This window comes from Tachysurus fulvidraco, chromosome 24, assembly GCF_022655615.1.
Source record: "Tachysurus fulvidraco isolate hzauxx_2018 chromosome 24, HZAU_PFXX_2.0, whole genome shotgun sequence".
Classification (NCBI taxonomy): domain Eukaryota; kingdom Metazoa; phylum Chordata; class Actinopteri; order Siluriformes; family Bagridae; genus Tachysurus; species Tachysurus fulvidraco.
Genome location: NC_062541.1, coordinates 6184206 through 6211381, shown reverse-complemented (window position 1 = coordinate 6211381; position 27176 = coordinate 6184206). Strand labels below are relative to the sequence as shown.

The window sequence follows — 27176 nt, the reverse complement described above, 5'->3', positions numbered from 1 at the left end:
GAGTTTGAACATCTTATCTGCTTTTGTATTTCTTACCCACTTTGAGCGTGAAATGCAGCTGGCTTCACTCGGTAAGCTCTTGTGAGAAAAACCTTCCAGCTTCTGGCTCAAAAAGCTCCAGCTTTTGGCTCAGTATCAATATTGGCAAAGATTTTTTTGTGGAATATTGTCTTACTCTGTAATGTAAAATGGTCTTATTGATTTTAAAGTGCAGGCTTTTGCCAGTAGATTCTAGATGCCATTCACAAATATACTGTGGATTATCCATGGTTATATCCTAAGATCATTTTACTGTCTGTTTGGAGTTTTACATGTTCTCCCCATGTCTGTGTGGTTTTCATCATTGTTCTCCAATTTACTCTAACCTAAAAAAAACATGCCAGTGTTTGGAATGGCTAAGCTAAATTTACTGTATGTGCTGGGTGTGAAAGAGGATGTGAATGTGTGTATTGTACCTTGTGATTGACTTGAAATGTGACTGATTTCACATCCAATGTGTATTTACACCTCAGGATAGGTGCCAATATGAATAAATCCACCGTGACCGTAAACAGGATAAAGCATTTACTGAAGACCACTGAATGATGAAAAAATAGACCTGCCCTAGATTTGCCCAAGTGGCCAGACAGGGTATATCCAATGTCTAATGGAGATGCTACAATGACTAACAATTGTTCTAACAGAATAAAAATCACTCTATTCACCAAATGCAAAAAATAAACAGAAAAATTAACTTGCATATAATATAGAAACAGCCAAGGGAGGGAATATCAATAAATTAAAGACAAATACTGTACAAAGTCCACAAACACTATAGGGTAAGGGAAGGCCAGTTCTATTAAAAACAGAATAGAATTAAAATAGCTGCTGTTGTGGTCTTGATTATAAGACTTTATAAAAGCAATAGTCAGGTACTCATGGACATCTTGGAAATTCCCCCACACCTTATCCGTGTGGGTTGTCCAATCGTTATGTTTCCTTATTTCAGTTCATCATGGCCTACTTGACTGAAAACCTTTACAGACGTGATGTTTTCAGTGTGCTAGTAATCCTACACTACACTCTGGACTTATACTGAGTACATTAAAAATCCAATTAAATAAACTATCAGTTCTTAAAATTCCGACTTAATGCATTTTTACTGCATTAAGTAGGGTTTTAAATAGAGATCAGTACCCATTATAAACTTGAAGACGTCCATGGACGCCACTGGAAAAAGTCAATTAACTAGGCTAATGCTTTACATTATACTGTTTATGAACACTTGTTAATTAACTGTGGTGCTCGAAAGGAACAAAAACGTATTAAAAAAATACGTTCATATATGTTCATATATCATGTTTTAGTCATATATCATGTTTTAGTCATATATCATGTTTTTTTTTGAAAAGAAATCTAGAAATTACAGAAAAGTCCCTTTTTCAAATTCTTTTTGTGATTATTATATTTTTTTCATATAAAACAATCCAGTAACATGTAACATATAACATAATATAGATTATGAGCGTTACTAATCCCAGAAAATTGCCCTTTATATCTAATCCAGGGTGTCACTGTAACCAGGATGATTACAGGAAAAAACCAATGAAGCAAATCAAAGGAAAAAAGAAATGCAGGGAAACATTACTACATTTACATGTATGTTATTTGGCAGACTATCATTATTTATTATCTTATGGAAATCTTCCACATACGATTTAATCCCATAACAACAACCTGAATTAAAACGTCTTGAAATGAACCAACAATGTTGTATAGTTTTTTCTTCTCTATGAACGACTACGTGCACGTATCACAACACAAGCTGCGCGCGCGCACCGCCTACCGGTGACACCGGGGGCAGCGGCGTTACCATGGCGCTCACGAATAAAGGCGCGCGTGCAACCTCACTTTTAAACAGCCCCGAACGAGCGCGCGCGATGCTCGGCGCTGAGAACGACCACGTCAATCATAATCATCGCTTGTTATTCCGGTAACTGTACCGCGCTGATGGCACTGGGGCCGGTTTCTGCCGGTCACCACCACCTGCCCGTGTATTCTGGCTAAATGGACGAACGGTGCGGAGTTTTGTTCTCCTCCTCCGCGAGAACTCAACACGAACAAAACGGGCTTTGTGGGTTTCTTCCCGTGATAATCCGATTATATTTCTGGGGGAATCTGAGCGGCGTTACGGTGCTGCTTGTGAGCTCTTTTTGTTGCACAAGAATCTGACGTTTTCCTTCAGAAATCTCGTCTCCAGTGAAAAGTACCTGGTGCGGAAACACTCCGTTGTCCGGTGCTGCTATGAGTTCCTGGCTGCATAAATACTGTAACCTCGTTCTCCGTTGCGCGGTGGTCTTTCTCTCTGTGCTCCACTTTGCATCCTCTCGTTCCGGTGAGTACATGCATTTTTAGCTGGAATTACGCAGTGATCCTTATCAGGATCCGTTTTTTCTTTTCTTTTTTCCCCCCGATGACTCCTTGGTACATAACAGAAAGTTTATATTGTTACACTGAGTGACTGTGATTTGGAGCTCAGGTTTGAATGGTGTAGTGTAGTGTCGGGTTTCTGTATCCATGTACATGACTAGTGGGGAAAATTGTGTTGATGATCATAAGAACACAACAGTTAAAAGAGCTTACTTAATAACCTGGGATGTGGTAGCTCAGTGGGCTACCAATCAGAGGGTTGTGAGTTCAATCCCAGGTCCAACAAACTGCCACTGGTGGGCCCCTGAGTAAGCCCCTTAACCCTCAGTTGTATAAAAATGAGATAATGTAAGGTGCTCTGGATATAAGAGTGTCTGCTAAATGATGCAAACCTGTATTGAACTAAAAATGAAATAATAAGCATATCGTTTCTTGTATTTGTAACGTTACATCATACATTATGTATGAAGCTCACACTTGTCCAGGCTGATTCTCAATGACAATAGGCTGATTCTCAATGACAATTGAAACTTTTATTACTGTACAGCATCACTGACATGAAGCCAAAACATACACACACAGTCACTACATTCATTCAGCTTCAGTGACCGCTTTGTCCTGGTCAGGGTTGTGGTGAATCTGGAGCATAACCCAAGAGCACTGGGAATAAAGCCAGAATACACCCTGGTTGGGACACCAGTTCATCACAGAGTTTCATGCACATATAAATTCACACACTCATTCACTATAAGGGCAAAGTGTAGTAGGTTATGAGGTTGGAAAAAACCCAAGAAACCTAAGATGAGACCAGTTAGTGCTGTATTAACTGAGTTGCTAGCTGATTTATTTTCTATTTTCTAATGATCTGTTTAATTTTTTGATTAACAGGTGCATACCTTTTCAACTACATTCAATTTCATGTATGTTTTGACTCAGCACATCCCCAAGGCCTAGTATTCCCCAGCTGTTCAATGTTTTCTTTTTCTTTCATGTAGTGCTAGTTACTTGGCTAATGGGTTGAATTAAGGTGTGTTGAGTGACAAAGCAAGAATTCAGGATATTGTTTTAACTGAGTCCCCAAAATTAGTTAAGGCTCCCATGGAGAAATGTTCTAAAAGCAAAAATATTGAGCTTTGTTCATTGGTGTGTACATCTCATCTTTCATTTTGTTCCTGCTTTGCAGCTGATAAGAAGTGCAGCTCCCCTCTCCTCTTGACGTGTCAAGAATGCCTGAGCCGTGGACCAGATTGCGCCTGGTGCTTTCAGAAGGTAATGTGAACACTTCAACAATGATATGTCTGTCTTGGTACTCAGTGCTTTTTTTTAACTAACCAATCAGTTATGGTAGTGTTTAGTCTGATAGGCGATGACCCGAAGGAGCCCCAGACTTGTCCTGTTGCTCCTTCCCCCGCACAGAGAGTCTCTTTAAGCCCCAGCAGCCTCTTAAACAAGCTGCTTATGGCTGGAGTGGCCGTGGGAACCCATTTAAATGGGCTATGATGTCTGCAAACAGAGGCTGCAAAGTCAGGTGCTTTCCCAGCCCACACACAGACCATGACTGCCCACTAATCTGTATGCAAGCGATGGAGCTTCACACTTTAACAGATATTTTGACCTTGTAGAAAGGTGCATGACGAAAGACATGCTACACTCTGTTCAGACAGCCGTGGTATCTATCAGTACTTATTTTTAGTAACCTTTTTACTCCTACACACAGACACACACACACTGATCAATAACAGTTTAGTCATTTGTCTATGGAAAGTATATGGGGCTGTTTGTTCCACCATCTGTTTTTTTTAAAGGTTTAGTAAAATCTCTACACATTTAATAAACATGAAATCTTTTGAACTTATGAAATCATCACATCTGGTTGAGCCAGTCATTTTCCAATGACACTATTTATTATTATTATTATTATTATTATTATTATTTTTATTATTATTATTATAATCATCATCGTCATCATCATCATTTATTATTACACCATGTCATGCTGTTAAAGATATCAATACAGTAAATAATTCACATTTATTTTCTTTTTTTGGGATGTGGTTGATCAGTGAATATTAAGGGTGAAAAAGATTATTAGTAGATATATGCAGCATTTTAACAGTGAATGCGATAACTGTGCATTTTTCAGGAATTGTAGACATTGTGTTTGCTATGAATAGCTTTGTGATTAAAGGTTCAGTATAGAAATTCAAATTTAACTGTACTTTTAACAAACCACTAGTGAGTGTTTGGTGCAGTAAATGGTGGGGTAGTATGTGAAGAATAGCATTCATTGTGAAATATTATCTCTGTTGTTAGACAAGATTCAAAACAGACCAGATGTCCTAGTGCCACTGCCACAGTTACTGCAAATTTGTCAAGATACCCATTATTATAGCCTTACCAACTCCTGTCAACTTGATGGTGTACAAAGTTATGCTGCTTGCGTAGCCACCCCATTGCTATGCTCCCTTCACCGGCTCCCTGTAACTGCCTACATCAGATCTAAAACACTGATGCAGTGAAAACCTGACACACACCCCCTAAAGCACTTACACTGCACCACATACTGCTCGACTGGTCCTACCTTCTCTTAGGGTACAAGGAAAGTATCAAGAGAAGGTATCTCTGTTCAGGCGCCGGGGTAGAAACTTCTCTAAGTAGCTCTTTGTGCTTGACAAATGCCATAAATATAAATAATTAATGTCTAAGTGTTTTCTCAACCATCTGTAGATCATTAGTTCCTAAGGAATACTAATGGTGCTAAAGCCACCAGAAAGCTGGAAATGTAATTGGCCATAAGAGTATATAAGGTCTATTTTCTATTATATTGGTTTAGCAGCATTTTGGAAAAATATGGTGGCTTCAGATATCATATGTTCGACTTGCTGGTACATGTTGTCCTGACTACAACTTCTCTAGAATGCTGCGGCATGGATTTTGATTGCAACCAAGAAGACAGCTTACATCCCTCAAGTTCTGGCATCTTTTCACTGGCTTCCCATAAAATACAGTCTGTTTTAAAACACTGCTCTTTGAATGTGCTTACCTTCTTACTGTTTATCTCTGATCTTTTCGACTGCGATTCCACCGCCCCCACCGCCACTGAGCACATTGCTTAACACTACATCCGACGCTTTAATATACAGGCCAAAAACACACTTCTTTGAACTGTTTTTTAAGTCAGGCTGATTGAACTGCTCTTCCAAACAAAGACCATGTAAGCAATGCTTTATAGTAAATGCACGTCTCTGCAAACAATGCAGTATTTTCAATGGAAAAAAAGATAAACTGTACAATACCTGCTTTCATACATTTGATCTGTACTATTTACTTTATATGTGTATTTTGTTGTTACAGAGCTTTCTGGATGGAGCGCACAATAGCAAGAGGTGTGATACTGCTGCTCAGCTTATGCGTAACGGCTGTGAGGAGGAGTTTATTGAGAATCCTGGAGTTAAAGTGGAGGTAAACATGACACTGAGCAGCTCACAAGTGACTCCTCGAGACATTTCTATCCAGCTACGACCAGGTAAGGAAAACCAATCTGTTTATACTTGCTGGTGTGTTACATTATTATATCATAGAGTATCACTTCTTTTGAAAATTGTGTAATAATGATATAATTTCCTGTCTCAGGCAGTGAGGCGAGTTTCATAGTTGAAGTGAAGCAGTTGGAGTTGTATCCTGTAGACCTGTACTATCTGGTGGACGTCTCTGCCTCCATGCAGGAGAACCTGGACCAGCTAAAGACCGTCGGCATGAACCTGTCCCACCGCATGAAGGAACATTCCAGTGATTTCCAAGTGGGGTTTGGATCATTCGTGGACAAGCCAGTCTCTCCGTATATCGATGTACATCCTTCAAAAATCAATAACCCTTGCAGGTAAGCTGGGACACTTGCATTTATCATGTACTGTATGTCTTTTAGGATACAGATTATTCTTAGTCTTAATTTTAGAATTTTCTTGTCGTTAAGCCTCGATTTTCTCCCTAGACCCATATAATCACAGGCAGCATCAAGCAACAAATAAGTTAAACTACAACACAACATATTTTTCCAAAATCCTGTCTTGTTAATTGCTAATCCCTTTAAATCCAAAGCAGACGTTTATTATGAAAAAGGCTTATCTCAAAGAGTAAAGCAGCTAGGAAGCAGGTGCAGGATGAGCAATGTTTTTCTCCCACTCTCAATGGCTTGATTAGTCACCTGAAACAAATGTACCCTTGTGCAGTAAGCTGACCTACATTTCGCACATCACGTGAAAGTTTATTTTTCAACTTGCATTAGGTACTTAGTCAAACTAGCCTAAACTTGGGTTTATCAATGTTAAGAACGTCTTTTTTCCCTGTTTCTTTTCCTCCTATTTTGTTTGTCACATGCTGAACTTCTGTCTGAGACCACGGTCTCCTTCTATCATGACACAGGAAATAAGCCTAATAAATAACTTATTAGATAAGATGCGTTGTGAGTAGAGTACTTGACAGGTGAGTGATAAAAGAAAAAACAGTGGCTCTATTATGGGGTCTATTTATTTATTTATTTATTTAGTTAGTTTTCTGTCATGCTTTGGCTGAACTTTTCCTTTTAGAGGGATCTGCAAATCAATATAAAGTTAAACTAAAGGTTTGATGTGTATGAAAAGGATGTAGATCATATGTTGTGACCTTCACACACACACACACAAGATCTCAAGTGTGATATGTTACAGAGCAGATTATCTGAGGTGTTGAGTTCTCCGGTGCAGCTCTATCGACTTGTATAAGCTATGTCAAGGAACACTAAAGCTGTTCTGCAGGCTTGTGTTTAGGTTTCCTTTAATTTGCCACCTGTCTGAAGTGGTAACACGGTAGTAGGGTGGGTAGAAGGACGGATGTTGAAAACCCCTGTGCTAGACTGTTCCTTGTTTTCTACCAGATTCTGAGTTTCGACTGTAGAATTGTAACTGGATTAAAGTAAAGGACTTTGTTCTTTGTTTAGCCAATACAGGAAGTAAAATGATGATTAATCTCTTACTGTAAATTAATAACCAGCTTATATTTTAAACACATACAATCTTTTGCCAGAATGTAGCATACAGAATACGGTACATATGGTTCAAATGCTTATTTTGTCTGTCTACTAGAGAATATTGGAGTTATGTACATCCAAAGCAGGTGTCCGGTGTAGAAATTACAGCATTTACATTACATTTACATTAGGTTAGATTTTATATGTGGTCCCCCCTTTTAAGCAAAAAAAAAGAAGGTAATTGGACAGCTGGCTGTTAGCTGTTTCATGGCCAGGTGTGTGTGATTCACTTATTATTTCACTTTCAAGTAAACAGATAAAATGCACAGAGTGCAAATGCATGATTTCAATTATGGGGTTTGAATTTGTAAAGAATGTATGCGTGGTGGTCCGGAAAAACCCATCAGATATCTCTGTGACTAAATACTGGCTTGTAGTCATGTTTGTTTGCATTTTCCATCTTTCTTATACAGTACTATCAGACTGCAAAGATCATGTTGTGTAAGAAGCCAGTTTAACAACAGCAGGTAAAAAGAATGCCAATTTTAACCGAATGTTGTTGTTTTTTCACACAGTGCGTGTCATGCTTTAATCAAGTCATTGGACAGCTTTGTTCATGCATGGCTAATTAATTTAGTTTGTAATCAAGTGCCAGCCGTCAAATTGTCTGTGATGCTCCAGCGCCACAGTGAGAATAGTAAATCTCTCCTTTTTGACTTTTGGAGGTAAACAGACTTCAGAATTGTAGAACATGTGATTTAGATAGATATTTCAATTCAGAACATATACAGTATATACGTGTGTGTGTTGTGTGTGTGTGTTTACCAGGCCTCCTCACACTCACATATACGCTGTAATAAAGACTCAGTGGTACCTTTAGGTATGCCAACAAAGTAGCTGTGAGTAGCTAAGTTAAAAATGTTCTATAGTAACCACCAGGTAAGCATCAGATCCCCACCTTGTCCACCTTATCCTATACACATATATACCCTGTATACAGTATATGTATATGTATGCTACTGTTTCTGCCTTATGCAAGTGGACTGCTATAGTGAAAATGTACTGTTTTTACAACTCTAGTACTACACATATTGTTTCTCTTCAGGGATAGCAGGATTACTATCAACACAAACAAAGCATGGAAAAAAAATCAAACTAAACCAGTGACTAGCATGGTACGTAGGTGTGTGGAATGAAACATTAACAACATTAGCATAAAAAAACCCCTATGATTTTCCTGGACCTGATGGATCTGTCAGCGTCGATGCTGAGAACAGTCCATCACTCAATTAACCTTCCGGTTTCTTTCTACTGATGGAAGATGCCTGGCAAATTGGGTACAGCAATACGGTTAGTAATTGTATACTTAAGAAGGTGTAAGTGATAAAATGGAAGGCGGGTTAGGTATTTTTGTATATTCTGACCAAAGATTATTTTATAAGCTTACACAACTGGTTGCGGGGCTACAGATTATTTATCAAGCCCTACATGTGCTTATGTATCCACACATTCCAAAGAGTCTGTGTCGATTTATTTTTAGCTTTGCAGAGTGGATTTTTTTAACATTACAGAAAAATGCCACCGCTTAGTTGACTAACTCCATGACCCCCCCTGAAGCCCGGGGAGCACCAGCACATTCCATGATGATCTCATCTGTTGTAATGTGGGAATCGGCTGTGGAGAGGCTCATGTAATCTTTTTCCCTTATACTGCCTGTCCGCTTTGTTTATGTCTCTTTACCCCACCCCCTCTTTCAACGTTCTTCTCTTTCCTTCATTCTTTCCCTTGACTTTTTCCCATTTCGTTTAATGTCTTAATTTCACCACGCTGTCTCTTACCTCCTTCTCACTCTAGTGATTATGAGATTAATTGCCGGCCAGCCCACGGCTTTATCCACGTCCTACCTATCACCGACAACATGACAGAGTTCAAGCATGTGATTCAGCAGCAGAGGATCTCCGGAAACATGGACACACCAGAGGGAGGTTTTGACGCCATGCTGCAAGCAGCTGTGTGTCAGGTAAACACTGAAGTCTAAACGCCTGACGTTCAAAGCGTGTTACCAGGGTGGCCTCAGAGATTAGGGTGGTCTGGCGCTCTGCAGGGAGAAGCATTAAATGAATCCTCATTTGAAATGGAAGTCAAATGGCAGCTGTTTAACATTTGAAATACAGTACTCTATAACACAAATCGAAAGCTTTAACTGTTAACATTTGGGATCATTTAAGATCAAGATTCTGATCTACTGAGAAAAGGGTTGTGAAAAAAAAATTAATAGCACTGACTTTATTCATCCTTGTATCCTGCATCCTGCATTATGTGATGTGTCCTGATTAACACTGATACAGACTGAATCAATAATTTGATAATATATTTAATGACACCATCAAAAGTAATAACTTCAGGAGGTGGCAAAGTTAGACAGATTTCTGTCTGAGAAAATAAAAGTAAGAAAAAAAACAACAACCATACCACACATACCACTCATTCATTCATATCATAGCATTTCCAGGGAGACACTGTTTGCCCTTGAGCCAGGATTTTAACTGCTCAGTTCTGTGCTTGGATTGTATAATGACTTAATCATAAATGTTTTTGGATAAAAGCATCTGCCAAGTGAATAAATGTAAATATGATAAGCAGAACATAAATGTTTACAAGCCTGCTGCTAGCTAATGGAGCTTCATCCTGCCTTGAAATACTCTAGCAATAAATAATAAGCTTTCTTAAGATCTTTTTCCGTCTCCGTGCTGGATAAGTCGGAGATACTTCTGAGGCACTTTTGTGTTTACTTTAAGATAGATTAAATACATTGCTAACATATATACTGTATATATAAAATATACATTGTACAGATTTTGAGCTTTATTTCCAAATATGTTTAATTTATTAATTTCTGGATATGTTCGATGAAAAAATACAAGCTTTCGTCTAAATATTTATGAACCAACGGCTACCTATAGACTTCCATTATAAGTGAGTTTGAATGAATGAAATGTTTTGTTTTATTTCTTATTCGATTCAAAAGCAGTAGATACAGTAAGTACATAATCCGTTAATGAGCGCCGGTGGTTTTTGCGCAAGTTCACGTCAACACTAGTGGAACAGAATTTGTAAATACTGAGAGATTGTGTACAGAATCCAGCTCAGCACCAGGATAAATACTTCCTTGTTTTTATGTGAAACTGTAGATGGAATTGTGTTAGTATAATAAAACATTCGTTATAACAGTCTTCATGTTGTGGTTGTTTATGTGGTTAAGTTAAATGCAAGTTCCTTTTTGCCTCAATTTTCTGTTCAGGTGTTTAACCTAACGTCTCTGATTATGCCCTTCAGTTCAAGGATTGATCTGTGTAAAGAAACAAGTACTTTTAAGTCTTAAGTTGTATGGCTTACTTTAGACTGCCGTCACTACACAAGCCTATGAACAGTGCATGGGAATCTGTGTGTAGCAGTACACATTAGACATCCCACACAGTGGGAGCTAGAATGGACTCATCAAGCGGCACATTGGGAGCCTGAGTCATTCTGTGTCACCGGTGTTGACATTGCTTTTTTATTGACATCATCAATAGAGTCACTCAGCTGCTGAAATGTGGGTGTAATTCAGGGCATCAGTAAGGAGTAAAGAATTCATTAGTAGGCTGACTAAGCCCTTAATAACAAAGAAGCTTTTGTGTTCACCTTTTAGATTTTTTTTCACGAATCTGGATATGGACCGGATGTGCCCTCGAATAAATAGCAGGCTTTCTAACTCCTACAGCTGTGTGCATCACTTTCTGTCTTATTAGACACTGAAATAGAAAGTAGAACTGCACTGCGATCAATGAACTACTTGTTTATGTATAATCTCTGACTAAGCCCATCCTTATCTACCTTTTGAACTATTGTTTTTTCCGATTTCTCTTTCTGTTTTGGTGTGTAATGGCCCGCTCTCGCAACAGCACTCGGGATACAAATGTGTCATAGGAAGCAGTTGCACAAACACCTGCCGTGTTTTTCTACGTTTTTAAATGTAGAGCGTTTAAGATTTTAACTAAATTACACTTCTTATAATGAATGGTATTCAGTGTGCAGGTTATGCAGGTAAGATTTTGGTTTTGGTTCTTGCTTTGACATAATGCTTGCTTTTAAACACAAACACGGGCGCTAAACAGCTTTCATAAACCTAAACACTGGTCACATTATTACATTTAGGCGTAGACAATAAGGTTAATTTACAGATGACACGTTACAGGTGATAACACTCAGCTATTTGTAAAATCCTTAGATTTGTGACGTTATTTTTTGCGTATTTATGATAATGTGTGGTGACGAGTAGAAAAAAAACGGGGAAAACTCATTAAATGCTTTATTGATGTAAATCCAAGAATCATAATCCATAAAAAAACTTAATTTTTTCTAGAAAGACAGTTTTATATTCCTTTATCATTTTTGTAGAAAGACATTGGCTGGCGACCTGAAGCTAAACACCTGCTGCTGGTTATGACGGATCAGCCATCTCATCTGGCACTGGATAGCAAACTGGCGGGCATCGTGGTGCCCCATGACGGTCGCTGCCACCTAGAAGATGGCACTTATTCTCAATCTGCTTACATGGTAATCAAACCCAATACATCAATTATTCTTTACATAATTAATACACTAAAGGCAAATGTTCAGCTGGTGTTGAAATAGCCATTGCTAGTATTTTAGTACATTTTCAGTATTAATGACAGTTTTTCACAGGTTGTTATTTTACAGGTTGTTTTATGTACACTAAAAATGCATTCAAGTGTCAAAATGTATTTTAATAATAGCATTTGTGGAGTCCTTTCTATGGTGATATGGATAGAATTTGCCCAGAATGTAAAGACATGGGACGTGAAAGACGTACATCTATTTGATTTTGCTTCATACTGTATCGATTTTTTTTACATGAGGATTTTTTATATAAAATTTTCCTTTTTTTTCTTTGTCTTATAGAATTTTCACATACATTTTTAAAAATTTTTTTATTTGTGCCATATCATTGTATTCTAAAATATGAAGAGCCATTCTTTGTGTTTAAGATCAAATTAAACAGTGTTTTAGAAATGCTCTTTATTTCATGCTTCGCTTCATTCAGGAGCATCCGACCGTCGGGCAGCTGGCAGAGAAGCTTCTAGAAAACAGCATTTACTCCGTTTTTGCTGTGAATCAGATGCAATATAAGTGGTATGAGGTAATTTCTGAGAAATGGAAATGAATCCTGTCTTTATCAGGTAACTCTGAGGCTTAGAGCAGGTGCAGATACTCAGTGACACACTCTCTCTCTCTCTCCCTTGTGTTGTGTTTTTTTTTTTTTTTGTGAACAGGATTTGGTGGCTTTTCTTCCAGGTACTTACCTGGGGAGGTTAATTCCCAAAGCCTCTAATCTTACAAACCTAGTAGTGGATGCATACAAGGTAAGATCCTTTCAGTTTCTGTTTGACTCACAGTGGCTCTTTATTAGATTTGAATGTTCAATCTGAGCTAATGGTTAATAATTTTCAGATAATGAGTCCTTTTTATATCACCCAGTCAGTGCTTTCCATTGGGATTCACAGATAAACCCACTCATGTGTACACATAAAGAATGCTTCGTGTTTTCCTGACTGAATCAGGAAAACTGAGTCACTGGAAAACACTAGCAGGGGATCTGAGGTGAAAACGCAGATTTTGGGCTGGCAGTAAGCAGGGCAAATGCATTAAACCCAGTGGGGTTACAGCAATCTATTGTTCCTCCTCCTAGAATGGTTAGAATCCACAGATTGTGCTAAACAAAGGCCTGCATTATGATTGGCCTGGATTGCCGCAGTGACACTGCACCACATCTCGCTCAGCTACCTACTATTTTTAGAGCTACTGTTACTGTATATATCATGCATTTAAAAAGCCTGATTATAGGTTGGAATAACAGTGACTCTCACATTCTGACACTGTGGTGCATCACCGTCTCACTTTCCTTTTTTCAGAAGCTCCTATCAGATGTCGGAGTGGAGGTGGAAGTGGAAGACAGCCAAGCACACAGATTCTCGGTCAGTGTAACAGCAGTTTGCCCAAGAGGATCCATTGCAGCAGGAAGTACCAAATGCACCAACGTTCAACCTGGGCAAAAAGTACGGAGGACTCCTCGAGTTGATAAATAATACATAATTGGTATAAAACTGTAAGAAGTGCATGTTTTTTGTTTTGCTCTTCTCAAGACCTTCCTTGTTCTGATTGTTGGAGCACTTGACAAAAGCCTCCTTTAAACCACAGTCATTGGAGACCTCAATCTTGTGCTTTTGATAGAGATGTGTGTGTGCCTTTGTGTGTGAGTGTGTGAGTGAGTGTGTGAGTGTGTGTGTGTGTATTTCAAGGTCCTGAGGGAGAATAGTGTGTTCTTGAGGAGGCGATTATGCGGTGCTCAGTGGATTATAACATTTGATTATATCTCATTTACAGGAAACAGCCCAATATTCTGAGCCCATATGACCTTTTTATAATACAAACTAGCAATATGAGAAACATGGCATTCAAGCTGCAACTGGCTATTTTACTGTGTTCGGCTGTAATGTCATATGTTCGTCACATATTCCAAAAGAAAGACTTTCTTCACTGTGATGCGGTAAACTGTGCCCTTTATGTACAAGTTAGTTATTTACAGCTGCACAAAAAAAATGAGATAAAATCGTCTGAAACTGGCATTTTACCAAGAAATATTTACAGGGAAAGACCCTTCCACATGCCACTCACTGACTCTACTAACTACATCTGTGTTCCCCTTATTTATGTTAACTAGTATTTTCCTCAGATAACAAAAGCATAATTATTAGCAGATGTGTTAAATTCGTCATGGAAAACACCAAACCACATTGTGCACTATTAATCCATGACTGGAACTGTAAAATATTTCCCTCAGAAAGATTCCACTCTTATCTGATATGTCCTTCCTCAAGGTCTTCTTCAACATCACAGTGGGAATGCGAGCATGCCCGGAAAAGACTGACGCACAGAAAGAACATGAGCCTGAGGTTATGTTGGTGGTGAAACCTGTGGGATTTAATGAATCCACGACTGTGCGAGTGCAACAGGCCTGTGGATGTAGCTGTGGTGGGGCAGGACCTTGCCATGACAATCCGGAAACTTCCCTATGTGGGCCCGGAGTTGATCAAGGGGCTGAGATGAGTTTGACGGACAGTTGCCGAGATGTGAAGACAGGCCTGATGTGCAGCGGCAGGGGAACCTGTGTGTGTGGAGCATGTCTGTGTGACCTGACAAACCTTGGCACCATCTACGGAAAGACCTGTGAGAAGGACGACTTCTCCTGTCCCAACGACAGGGGTCTAATGTGTGGAGGTGGGTGTGTTTCCGGGAGTGTGTGCTTTGTGTCTTTATGTGTAAACACAAAAATTAAAAAAAATTAAATTTATAGCAATTGGCAGACACCCTTATCTACAGCGACTTAGATTTATCTCATTTATACAACTGAGCAGTTGAGGTACAGTATGAGGGCCTTGCTCAAGGTCCCAGCACTACTTTCCCAGTTATACCAACAGTATGTGTTTTCACAGCGCATAATGAATTTTATAACTCCGAGATTTGTACACTTTTGATACGTTCTCAACCTGGACATCAGCAAGAATTACCGGTACTGACAGGCGGTGCTAACACTGCTATAAAGTAATGTCCATTTGCACCAGAGCATAGCATTAAGTAATATAATAGTTTATCAAAGCTAGCAATACCTAAACACTTTGCTAGCAGACTAGAAGTTGCGTCATCGGGCATCACGGCAGGATACACCCTGGACGGAGTGCCAACCCATCACACGGCACACACAATCTCATTCACTCACACACACACACACACACACTACGGACAATTGTCCAGAGATACCAATCAACCTACCATGCATGTCTTTGGACCGGGGGAGGAAACCGGAGTACCCGGAGGAAACCCCCAAGGCACGGGGAGAACATGCAAACTCCACACACACAAGGTGGAGGCGGGAATCGAACCCTCAACCCTGGAGGTGTGAGGCGAACGTATTAACCACTAAGCCACCGTGCCACCCGCTAAATAAATTTTTTTAATTAAAAACCAATAAGATAGATTTGCTATCCATCTATTATTTTTTTTAATAATAATATAAAAATATTTATACTTGTTAGCAGGATAGCTAGTTGAGTTTATTGGTGCTGTTGAGATGTTTTTTTAATTTAATTATTTCTCAAAATCTCTTCCAATAGGAACAATTGATTTTTCAGGCACATTGAACAGAAATACTTTCAGTATTTCAGGTTCAGAGTGATATTTAGTGTGTTACTAGCGTCACTTCTAGTTTTACTAACATAATGTAAAACTCAAAAATGCCCAGTTTCATTTTGTCACTAAAACATTTCCATCAAGTTTCATTTCAGTTCATACTGACAAAAACAAAAGCAGCTTGAGACAAAGGAACAATGTTAAGACGCGCACATCTTTCACTCTGTTCACTCTGCACTTGGCCGTGTGGCAAAATGATGACGCAACCGCTTACTGTCATCACTGTGAAAATAAATAAGAACAAGCTACTGTTTCCTGTTTGTCTTGATTTTGTGCAGTGTGTGTTTCACCTAAAACTAGTGATAATTACAATTAGGAGACTAAAGGCAGGCTAGTTAATCAAATAATAATGAAAATAACTCCCTCATTACCTGTGTGTGTGTGTGTGTTTATGTTTGTGTGTGTGTGTGGGTGTGATATCAGGACATGGTGAATGTGTCTCAGGGGAATGCTCATGTCAACCTGGCTGGACAGGTGAGAGTTGTGCCTGCCCACTATCTGCAGAAAGCTGCACATCAGCCAATGGCTTGACGTGCAGCGGACAAGGAAAGTGTGTGTGCGGCAAGTGTGTGTGCGATCATCACCGGCGCTCTGGAGCGTTCTGTGAGAAGTGTGCCACCTGCTCTAACTCCTGTCAATCACACTGGTAACCAGTCCTTAATTTCTCATTTTCTTATAGTTCTTCCGGACACTTAAATGCATGTCTTTTTTTGATTCCTTTGCACATCACCCACACAAACAATATTTCTCACAGTACACAGGGCAATTCCAGTGTCTATAAATATTTACACTATATTGTTAGCTTTGTCAGTGCAGCTCGAGGTTGTACAGCGTTACATATTGCACTCACACATCTAATCATTATATCACATGAAGTTCATATATATATATATATATATATATATATATATATATATATATATATATATATATATATATATTAGATATAATAGAAGATAGATCATCTATTCTATATTTTAGATTCATATTGTATATATTTTTAGGGAAATTTCTGTTTTATGTCGACGTAAAAAACATTCCGCTGCATGTCGTACCGTATATGAATCTCTGTGACTTGATTTGATTTGTTTTCCTCAAAATTAGCATCATGTTTTTTTCTTCCTGAGTCTCACAGTCTCATTCCATTCTCCTTTTCTCAGGAGTTGTGTGGACTGCCACATGGCTGAAGGCCTGGCAACAGACGATACACAACAATGCAACCGAAGCTGCTCTGCACTGGTGACCTATGTCGATGACATTACTGGTGCGTAAGTGAAATGAAATGTGTACTGTATAAAGCTTGGGAATCTGCTTCATCTCTCATTGATGTACCATACTGTCTGGACATTTGTTTACATTCAGTGTTTATACAGAGCATGATATGAGTCATGGCTCGCTTTGGATGTGACATAATTACTGTATGACTGTGTCTTCAGAAAATACTCAAAAGACTACTAGGGACAAAATTGGAAAGAACACAAAATGGTGTAAAAGTAATGGGGAATGTTTTGTGACTCGTCTCACTCTTAAAGGAAGACACCTTCTTAACCTTTGATACATATGTGCCGTATTGAACAAACTGTCACTTGGCACAACGGGTGTGTATGGAGATATGTAGCCTAGTGGTTAAGATGTTGGGCTATAGATTGGAAGGATGTACATTTTAAATCCCAGGTCCAACAAGCTGCCACTGCTGGGCCCCTGAGCAAGGCCCTTAACCCTTATTGCTCAGTTGTATAAATGAGGTAAAATGCTAGTAGCTCTGGATAAGGGCATCTGCTGAAATCAGCAAGCTAGCTGGCAAATAATGTCTTTAACAATAACCAATTGTAATAATAAAAACATTTTATTTTACAAAAGAAAAGTTATATATCGGCAAGCACTAGTCTATATCCCACACATACTGAGCCACAAATTATACTACCTTGTTCATAAATAACCTAATCTCCTGAAAATACAAACTAATATCTAACAGAAATTGCAAATAATGCTTTTTCAGATTTGGGATTTCCCTTTAAAAAAAAATTACAGTAAATTATAGGATAAGTCACCATCTGTTCTCTGTGTCCTTATTACCTCACGTTCGGGTTTAACCACTAAAGGCTGACATATTTCTGTTGAAGAGTAACTATGAAAATCCACAAACGAAGGCCAGGGGAATTCTGGAAGAGTTGCATCTATAATTGGATGTGACTGAGCTAGTTAGATAACTATGTTGTACACTACAATATGTTTATCACATACCACATTTAGTACTGAATGTGTGTAGGATCAGTCTATGGAGAATCATGTATAGTCTTATAGAAAATATGAAAGATTTATTGTTAACTACTTAGTGTTCTCTGTCTCTTCCAGAGCTGATCAGAGGGAAGTACTGTCTGTACCACAGCGGGGAGCAGTGCGTTGTCAGGTTCCATGTGGACATGGCCTCACACGGACCACAGCTATGGATTAGCAGGCATGCTGGTAAAGTTTGGAGCCACACATACACACACATACACACATGACGCATGACGTTCACTGTCGACACACCTCTGATCTGCCTTTCTGTTCTCATCAGACACTTGATGATGAAGGTGTCACTGTGATGCCTGGATCTTTGACTATTGGTGTTCTTTTTTGGTGTCTTTCACCTACAAATGTCACAGAGGCTGTGTTCATACACTGGGATTGAGGCTTTGAAACAACACAGACCATTGTGTGTGTGTGTGTGTGTGTGTGTGTGTGTGTGTGTGTGTGTGTGTGTGTGTGTGTGTGTGTGTGTGTGTGTGTGTGTGTGTGTGTGTGTGTGTGTGTGTCAGCATGTGCATCCTTGTCCCCTCCCGATGAGGTCGACCTTTCCCAGTTTTCCTCTCCCTAATTCTGCTGCCAGATCACCATGGCAACGTGCTGAAATGTCAATACACTACTTTAGCCTCTTTGTATGTGGACTAGTGGCTCGATGCCAAGCCTAGTGGATTTCACAATCGCTGATAATGCAGCTGACAGTGACTGCCGATCTATAAATGGCTGAATTTGCTGTGTTCCAGCAGTTGTATTTTGCATGCTCAATCCACCTCGTTTCATATTGGCACCATATCCACAAGCCTTTCACTGTCCAGCTGTTCCTGACATCTTCACTGATGATATAATGAACATGTGTTTGTGTTCTGTGTGCTACTTGTGAATGGATTTACATTCTTTTCCCTTTGTTGGTTCTTGGATCTGTATTAAAATCGAGGTTATAAAGTGTTACAGTACATTATGGCACATCCAACTGATTAGAAGTTTTTTGTTGCTGCAACAAAATAAGAAAATCTTAGTCAATGTTACAACCACACCGATCACCATTATTTATTAGAACAATTACATCGATACACATAGGTATAGCCACAAAACAAGCTCCGGTTATTACTAACTCCTGTTACAGCAGCTATAACAATTCCCTGTCTCTCACCAGAAACTACATTTTTTGTGCTATCAAAACAAAACAACTTATGTTACTGAGCAAACACAAAGCCACATCCTGAAAACTTCAAAGTCAAATCCTGAATACGTAATATTACTTTAAGCTTTATCTCTGACAGTTTCAAAGTACAGATGCTAAGACTTTCCTTCCTGAAGTATAATAAAAAAATGAAACTGAGAGTAAATACAAACTTCACCATAGCAATGATTGTGAGTTTAAAACTGTTTATCTGGAGCATCCTTTGTAAGTTTCAGAGTAAGATATTGCTACAGAAATGTACATATTAGAATGAGCTTTTTGACATTCTGACCAATCAGAATTAAACATTCAGCATCACTGCGCTATACATCTGGAAAGAAAATTATTATTATTATTATTATTATTATTATTATTATTATTATTATTATTATTATTATTATTGCTCATTACAGCCTTTTGAGTGATTGTTTTTTTTTTCTTAGACTGATATACTTGTTATCATTTAATATAATTATCTTTATGGTTAATTTGAGCAGATAGCTCATTTTGAAATGTTTTTTCTTTCTTTGCTCAGAGTGTGTGTCCAGCTACCGGTACTTTAAGACCTTTCTCAGCGTGTTCCTCCTCACAGTAGTCCTGGGTCTGGGAATCCTGGCTGTAGTGCGTTTGCTGCTCCGTGGCAAGAAATGGTCTCTAAGGGGACATGTGATTGACGACAGCAGCAAGGTGTGAGTTGTGTTTTTGTGTGTGTATATGTGTGTGTGTGTGTGTCTGTCTGTGATTGTGTGTTTGTGTGAGTGTGTGAGTGTCTGTGTGTGAGTGTCTGTGTGTGAGTGTCTGTGTGTGAGTGTCTGTGTGTGTGTGTCTGTGTGTGTGACAATGCGACATCCAGTTCTTTAGAAATAGGGACCCAGCTAGAATCTAGCCTGTGTAGCTAATGTAGGATTGCTATCATAGTGTTTGTATTTGTCATACGACCATATTTGAGACTACATATGCTTAATATATTTAATGCATATTTTGTCTAAACTGTGTACATACACATGCAGCTGAATTATATGAATCGTTTTGTGTCACAGAACCCGTCATACGCACCCACCCACAATGAGAAGACGATAACCTACAGACGGGACTGTCTCCCTGAGCACCCCATGGAGCACATTCACATTCACAAAATGCCCCTCCATGACATCTTTCCATGACGGTCAGAGGATAAGAAAGAAAGGAGGCAAGCAAGAGCAATAAGCAAATGAATGGCCGTTTGTTTTCCAAAAGCACACTCCATGTTTTGTGTGTGTGTGTGTGTGTGTGTGTGTGTGTGTGTGTGTGTGTGTGTGTGTGTGTGTGTGTGTGTGTGTGTGTGTGTGTGTGTGTGTGTGTGTGTGCAGTTTTGATTTCACTCTAAACCTTATACAGCCTCAGCTATAAATTGACATTTGCCTGTTTTGTGGCTGTGCGGCAGGCGAAGGTACTAATGAAGTTTTATTTATAAGTTTGGTTTATCACAATGTAACACTACAATTTCTTTCCACACCACTACATAGCCATAACAGACCTCAAGTTGAAGCCAGTTCATTTAGGCTGGTGTTAGACTGCCACCTAGTGTATGATAAAGAAATAACCAAGAAATGCTCTGAATTAGTTGCATTTGTAGAAGGTACTCCATATTGGTATAGATCACCAGATCCCAACTGTGGTCCTGGAGAACCATTTGTCAGTTATGTTCTAGTATTTTCCATGATCTGAAACACCCATTGTGTTGAAATATTAGTTGAAGTGTGTGTCACTAAAACATGCTGGACAGGAGGGTTTCTCCAGAACCACAAACCTGTGTAATAGGTGTTAAATAAATGTTTGTGACTTCTACGGTTCCTCATTTAACCGGTTATATAGTTACTATATGTAAACATATTTACTATAGTTGTATAAATCATTTGAATCAGATTTAAATGTGGATTGAGTCATACTTACAGTAATTACTGCACTTTGTCCATCTCAGATAATATTTGAGATTTGAGATGTGCTGTCAAAACTGGAATTTTACTGTATGAGTGTTTTATGTTGGTTACTGTATTACTTAAGAGATGTGAATTTCCAAACAAGTTGCACTTGTGTGCGTTAAACTACTGAAGTCTAGCGATGCTCCTTTTTCTACGAGCTGATACAGACCCAAGGTCTGTTGGACGTTCCACTCTTTGCTTTGCCTTAGACTAGTTTCCTCGCTGTTTACAATCGTACTTGGTTTCAACACTAAGAAGTTTATTTATTGATTTGATATCTTATTTTTGTTAGGAATAAATGCCTTTTACTAAGCAGTAGAATGTTGAGAGAGATTTTTTTTACTTGAGCACAATGCAGCCATTGATAGTCTGTGTGGCAGCCAGTTCGCTGAACAATTGGGCATTATTACTGCACTTTTGTTTTCTTGTGTGATTTGATTTTACGTGCATTGTTTTGTTTCAATAAAAAAAAATCTGATCACTTGCATTGTTTGATGTTGTTTTCATACTTTCAGTGTTTGATTATTAATAAAGAGAGATGAACTGACTTTATGTACCTGAGGCCTTATTTTGTTTATACTAAGATTAGCAATGAAATATTCTTTGAGCATCATTACTTATATAACTTATATAATATAACTTATTATAGATCAAAAAGGAATATATATATGATATATATATGCTCCATTTCCTTTTTCCAGCAAAACACCCCCATAACATGATGCAGCCACCAACATACTTCACATCTGAGATGGTCTCCTTCTGATTAAAAGCTTTTAAAGCACCCTTTTCCTTCATGATCATTATAGCCAGTCAGTTTTATTTGACCAGGAATCATTTCTCCAAATGGCTGGAGTACACCTACAAGTCTGTCCTTTTTTTGCTGGTCTTGGAAAAGGAGTTTCTCCCTTGTATAATTAACAGAACTCTGATAATGGTGGATGTTGGTAGGTGGAGGTGTTTGATAATTGCTTCTAAGAAAAAATGGAGTCGGTCTAGTTGCTTGGAGCCTCTCATGATATTATAAGTAACAGGTGAATGTATTTTTTTTATTCTCATGTAATGAATCTCTGTGATGTTATAGAATTACCCCCGTTGTGAGCAAATAAGATTGAGAGACTGATTGAGAAAAGAACCTTGAACCTTGAACCATAAAGGCTGTAGTTCCTTTAGGCGCCATTAGAGGGCGGCAGGTTCACACGGAAAAGCTAAACAAAGCCTTTAGAAAAAGTATGCCGCGTTTTAAAACAACAAACTTCCTTAACTTAAGTTGTGGTAAGATATCATAAGTGGAATATACTCATTGGTTTTAATATGCTGTTATGGTGGTGGTTTGGGGGCGTATATATGCTTTATGTTTTATGTAATGTAATTTTTATATTATCATCATCATTGTTGTTTTTGTTGTTCTTCTTCTTCTTGTTCTTCTTTACACTTTTATTACCACATTATTACTCAATCAATCAAAGTCTCATGCTGATGATTTAAATCTCCATGATAAATGAGAAGACAGCTGATCAATGTCATGCAGTAAACATGGAGGCCAAACAAAAGCAGCATAGCATTTTTGATTCAAAAACTCTAATAATACGATATTTTATCTATAAAAAAAATCATATCAATAAAATTTTTTTAAATAAACTAAATTGCAAGTTTAATTAAAAGTTATATTGGTACCTCAATTATTAAATAATCTACGTTTCCCTTTCTTTCTTTTTCCTTATTGTTCCCATGAAGCATCTCTTGTTTTAACTTTTCTGACTAATTAAACAAGGATCTTCTTTTTCTTTTCTATGCTATGTCCATCTTGATGGTGTCCACTAGACTGAAGAAACACTAAAGGTCTAGGTTGAACAACTGCAGAATTTCCCCAGCCCTCTATACTAAACACAAAGCTAAGAATTAAACTAACAGACCTTCTTCAGCTTTTTCTCAAACTAATAAGTCTGGCACATGCTCCTAATCTTTATATAATACACACATGTATTACATGTTTCCCCAGTTTTACTGTATTCTGCATTCCTAGATCAATTTATTACAGTGACCTCCAGACTCTCGATATGTTGTCTGAGTTTTTCAAAAATACGCTTTTTATTAAATCTTTTAATACAAAAGCAAACTTACACTTGTCTTTTTGTTAACTGTAAAATTGAGCTGCATACTACGTAATAATTAGACCCCAGACGATAAATTGACAAGTTAAATTGTAGGTGTTTAAGCAAGGAATTCAGATTTAGGACCAGGACCAGGTTTATATTTAGCTGGTTTAAAATATACTACTACTACTACCACTTCTACTACTACTACTACTACTACTACTACTACTACTAATAATAATAATAATAATAATAATAATAATAATAATAAGAAGAAGAAGAAGAAGAAGAAGAAGAATTATTATTACTACTATTATTATTATTATTATTATTATTATTATTATTATTATTTGCTGAACGTTTGTGTTTGAATGATATATTTTTTAAAAATAGCATATTCATATAGCAAACTTTAAATCATACATTTGAATTATGTAACATCAAAGTTGTAATTGTGTCGAAGGTCATCCAGTTGTTTTTACTTTATGGTTTACTTTAATATAAGGAGATTTCTTGCACTGTGATGAAATGCAAAAAAGTTTTAAAACTTAGCTAGATTGCTTTTTAAAATTCTAAAGAAATCCCAATTCAATAATAAAGTTTCATATAACCTTTGTTTAACACCCAGCCGCAGTTCACAATGCAACACAAAAAATAATAATAGTAGGTTTCGAAACAAATAAGAAGTGAATTTACTTTGTAGTCAAACTCAATCTGACTTTATTAAGAGATTATTAACCTTAAAACCAATCGTCAGTAAATACAAACACACATGCGCAATTAAATTAACCAAACAAACAAACAAACAAACAAAAAACGATTAAATAAAAAAAGATTAACAACCTGATAGAAATGATCCTATTCTAAAATCATAAATATAAATTCAAAGTGCGACTCTGATAGACTTCAAAGTACAGTTCAAACCCTTGGATAAATAAAACTGAGACACACAATGTATGTACAACTTTTCAGTTTGTTTTCCAGGAGAAACTGAACAAGTCAAAGCACTGAGCAGTTTCGAGCCACAAAAAAAAATAATTAAAAACTACGGTACAAAACCACACTGAGATTGGATTCTTTAACTTTGCTTGATTACATTTCACAAGTGTCCTGAAGGCCATGAAGAGCCTTCTGTGACAACTAAGCAATATTTTTGATCGATATTTGTTTCAGCCAAACACCATTCAGAGTTTTTAAAATATCAGATGTACTCAGTGCTGTCTTGCTGAGTTTATGGTGTACTGTCTTACCAGAAAGTAAACAGTTTTTCTTTAAATATGAAGAGTAAAGTGCCTCAGTATAGTTAAATCAAACAAGACATTTCATAGTAAACCTAAATATATACAGTAAACATAAGGGTGTATTCGTTGAATTTTCTTTGACGCATGAAGTTCTCCAGGCTTTATAGCGTAGGCTACTGGAAGTTGTCTCTGCTCCCTGTCTGTGTTTATGACGACACCTGAGACTTTTGGATAAAATATTAGATAACATTTTAAAAAGTTTTTTTACGTTATGGACCCACTGTATTGGACTAATAGAAATAGGCTTACTGACCTAGCCTTAACGCAATTTTACCCTTTATTTTACAAATTCAGATTGTTTAGTTGATTGAATTGAGGCCGTTCGTGCTTGCCGTCTGGACTTGATCCGTAGTGTGCAGCGTTATCCGGGGACTGACACGCAGGGCTGCCCGGCGCGCTCTGCTCGCTGTCGGTGTCGCTGCCCTTTTTGCACACGCCTCCGTTCGATGTTGAATTTTCGGTGCCACCGGCGCTATGCGTCTTCACATGTTTGCTGAGGTGGTCGCTGCGCATGAAGCGCTTGTTGCACACAGGGCAGGCAAAACGCTTCTCGCCGGTGTGCGTGCGCAAGTGCCTCTGGAGCTCGTCGGAACGTGTGAACCTCTTGCCGCAAAACAACCAGTTGCACACGAACGGCCTCTCGCCAGTGTGCCAGCGCAAGTGCGCCTTCAGGTGAGACGTCTTGCCATAGACTTTACCGCAACCCGGGATGTGGCAACTGTGAAGCCCTTTGCGCCGTAGGCTTGCTCCTGCCGGTCCGAGCCGTTCAGCTTCTTGGCAGTTTGGGCAATCGCAGGTCGCCCTGCCTGCATAGCGCCGCGCAGACGAGCGTGGAGAGCCTGCAAGGGTTACAGCGGGCGATGCTGTTAGGACGGCTCCGCTGGCGCCTGCCACTGAGTTTGGGCTAGAGTCCGTATACGAGGCCGGCAATACGGGTTTGAATCCATCAACTAGATGTTGCCCGCCGGCGAGCAGGTGTGGCGATGAAGCAGCGCTGAACGCGGAGTGGCCGAGCGCCGCAGAGTAGTCCGAGTTATAGCCTCCCAACGGAGAATGAAGCGAGGTCTGGAGGCCATTGGCGCTCAGCGGATTGTCGATCCAACCAGTGCCTACGTCCCACCAGCCCGAGGCGCCGGGCGATGCGCCCACGTCCCCAGCAGCGATGCCCGACTTGAACCAAGAGTCGTACGCGTGCGCGACGCCCATCCTCGGGTAGATGCCCTGCAGGCTGTCCACCGAAGTGTGCACTTTGGAGATGAACACGGGCTGCGAGCTCGGCTCCTGAGATCCGCCTGTGATGGACACAGAAGTCTGAAACGCGGAGTAATCGCTTCCGAAGGGGCTCCCGGAAGCGCTGCTGGTTGTTAGTGAGAATGCGCTGGAAACTGGTGAACCGTTTGCGCTAAAGGTTTCTGCCAGGCCGCTCCCGCCTCGAGACGACAGATTCGACCCGAGACTGCAGCTTCCCGGAGAACCTCTTTTCCAAGGATGGAAGCCTTTCCCAAACGAAGCGCTGTCCGATATCATGGCAGATGTAGGGCTCGGGCTGCCGATTTTGTTACAGGTTGCAGCCAACATGGCTAAAGGAGTAGATCCAAATTTGGGTTCTTCCTGGAGTGATTACAAACAACAAACACAAACATGTTAAACCACAGAGAGAAAAAAAACAATTCTACACATATATAAGGTATATAAGGTAATATAAGTTGGGGTAAAATGAAAAAGTCTATGATGTTACATCATTCTGCACGTTTTTATAAGCATCATATTCCTGCTTATAATATGATTCAAATGTAAATAATGGTGTTTAACTATTTTACAAGTATATGTATATATATCCTGTATATGCAAATATATTTTTATTTTATTTATTTATTCATTCTATTACAACTGTGCAGGTCTATCTCAAACTTCCCATCGACGAACAAGAAAAAAAAATAGGGGGAAAAACGAAAGTTAAAGAAATCCCATTCTCAAGTAAACAGTAAGCTCTTACTCACCCCTAGAAGTGAAGTTGCCATCCCAGAAGTGTCCACCTTTGAGAATACCTTTACATTTATAGGCTACGTGCTGGATCGGGTTGTTTTTTTAAAGCAGTATTGTCATGTACTGATGCTCGCCGCCCCTTTCCCTGTGTAGTTGTAGCTACTCTCTGGCTTTGAAGTTCTGTGCGCTCGGCTTCCGACCAATCAGAGCCGTGGAAGTCTTGAAGTCATCACCACTGACGTGTTCGAGCTTCTCAACACAAGTGCAGATGTTAAAGACTACAAGTGGGCGTCGCCCCATGGTGAAGCGCAATCCGGTCATCTTTTCTGATGGGGAGATCCCCTCTATTCTATACGAGGACCTGGAATGAATGTCTTAACGCAGCAACGTTATACGTTTATACGTGAATCTATCAAATCATGACAGCCTTTTTTTTTATCGGGCGTATAATATTTCCAAGGAAGCTTTTACAGGGTTGTAAACACTATTTTTCAGCCACCATAAAACGTGGAACGGACACAGTAGGGTTTATATACCAATAAACAACCTAGAAGAGAAAAATGGAACAAAGCTTTACCTTTCCTTGGTTTTGCTCTCTCAGAAATAAAGTGCTTTATTCCAATCTCAAACCGACCACCTTTA

General features: G+C 38.9%; 2 protein-coding genes across 2 annotated transcripts; one reads left to right on the top strand and one right to left on the bottom strand.

The window, feature by feature from the left end:
- Nucleotides 1-1821: 1821 nt before the first annotated feature.
- itgb8 (integrin, beta 8) lies at nucleotides 1822-21638 on the top strand. Its single transcript, XM_027176036.2, has 15 exons — nucleotides 1822-2374; nucleotides 3593-3678; nucleotides 5764-5935; nucleotides 6043-6289; nucleotides 9269-9434; nucleotides 11855-12013; nucleotides 12522-12617; nucleotides 12751-12840; nucleotides 13390-13533; nucleotides 14356-14755; nucleotides 16148-16370; nucleotides 16885-16988; nucleotides 18080-18190; nucleotides 19726-19877; nucleotides 20231-21638. The coding sequence occupies exons 1-15, from the start codon at nucleotides 2284-2286 to the stop codon at nucleotides 20351-20353; spliced, it is 2364 nt and encodes a 787-aa protein (XP_027031837.2). The 5' UTR covers nucleotides 1822-2283; the 3' UTR covers nucleotides 20354-21638.
- Nucleotides 21639-23938: 2300 nt separating this feature from the next.
- Nucleotides 23939-26690, bottom strand: sp8a (sp8 transcription factor a). Its single transcript, XM_027175592.2, is given in 3 exon segments — nucleotides 23939-24910; nucleotides 24912-26159; nucleotides 26549-26690. Coding segments are annotated over 3 exon segments (1332 nt in total). The 5' UTR covers nucleotides 26570-26690; the 3' UTR covers nucleotides 23939-24847.
- Nucleotides 26691-27176: the final 486 nt, after the last annotated feature.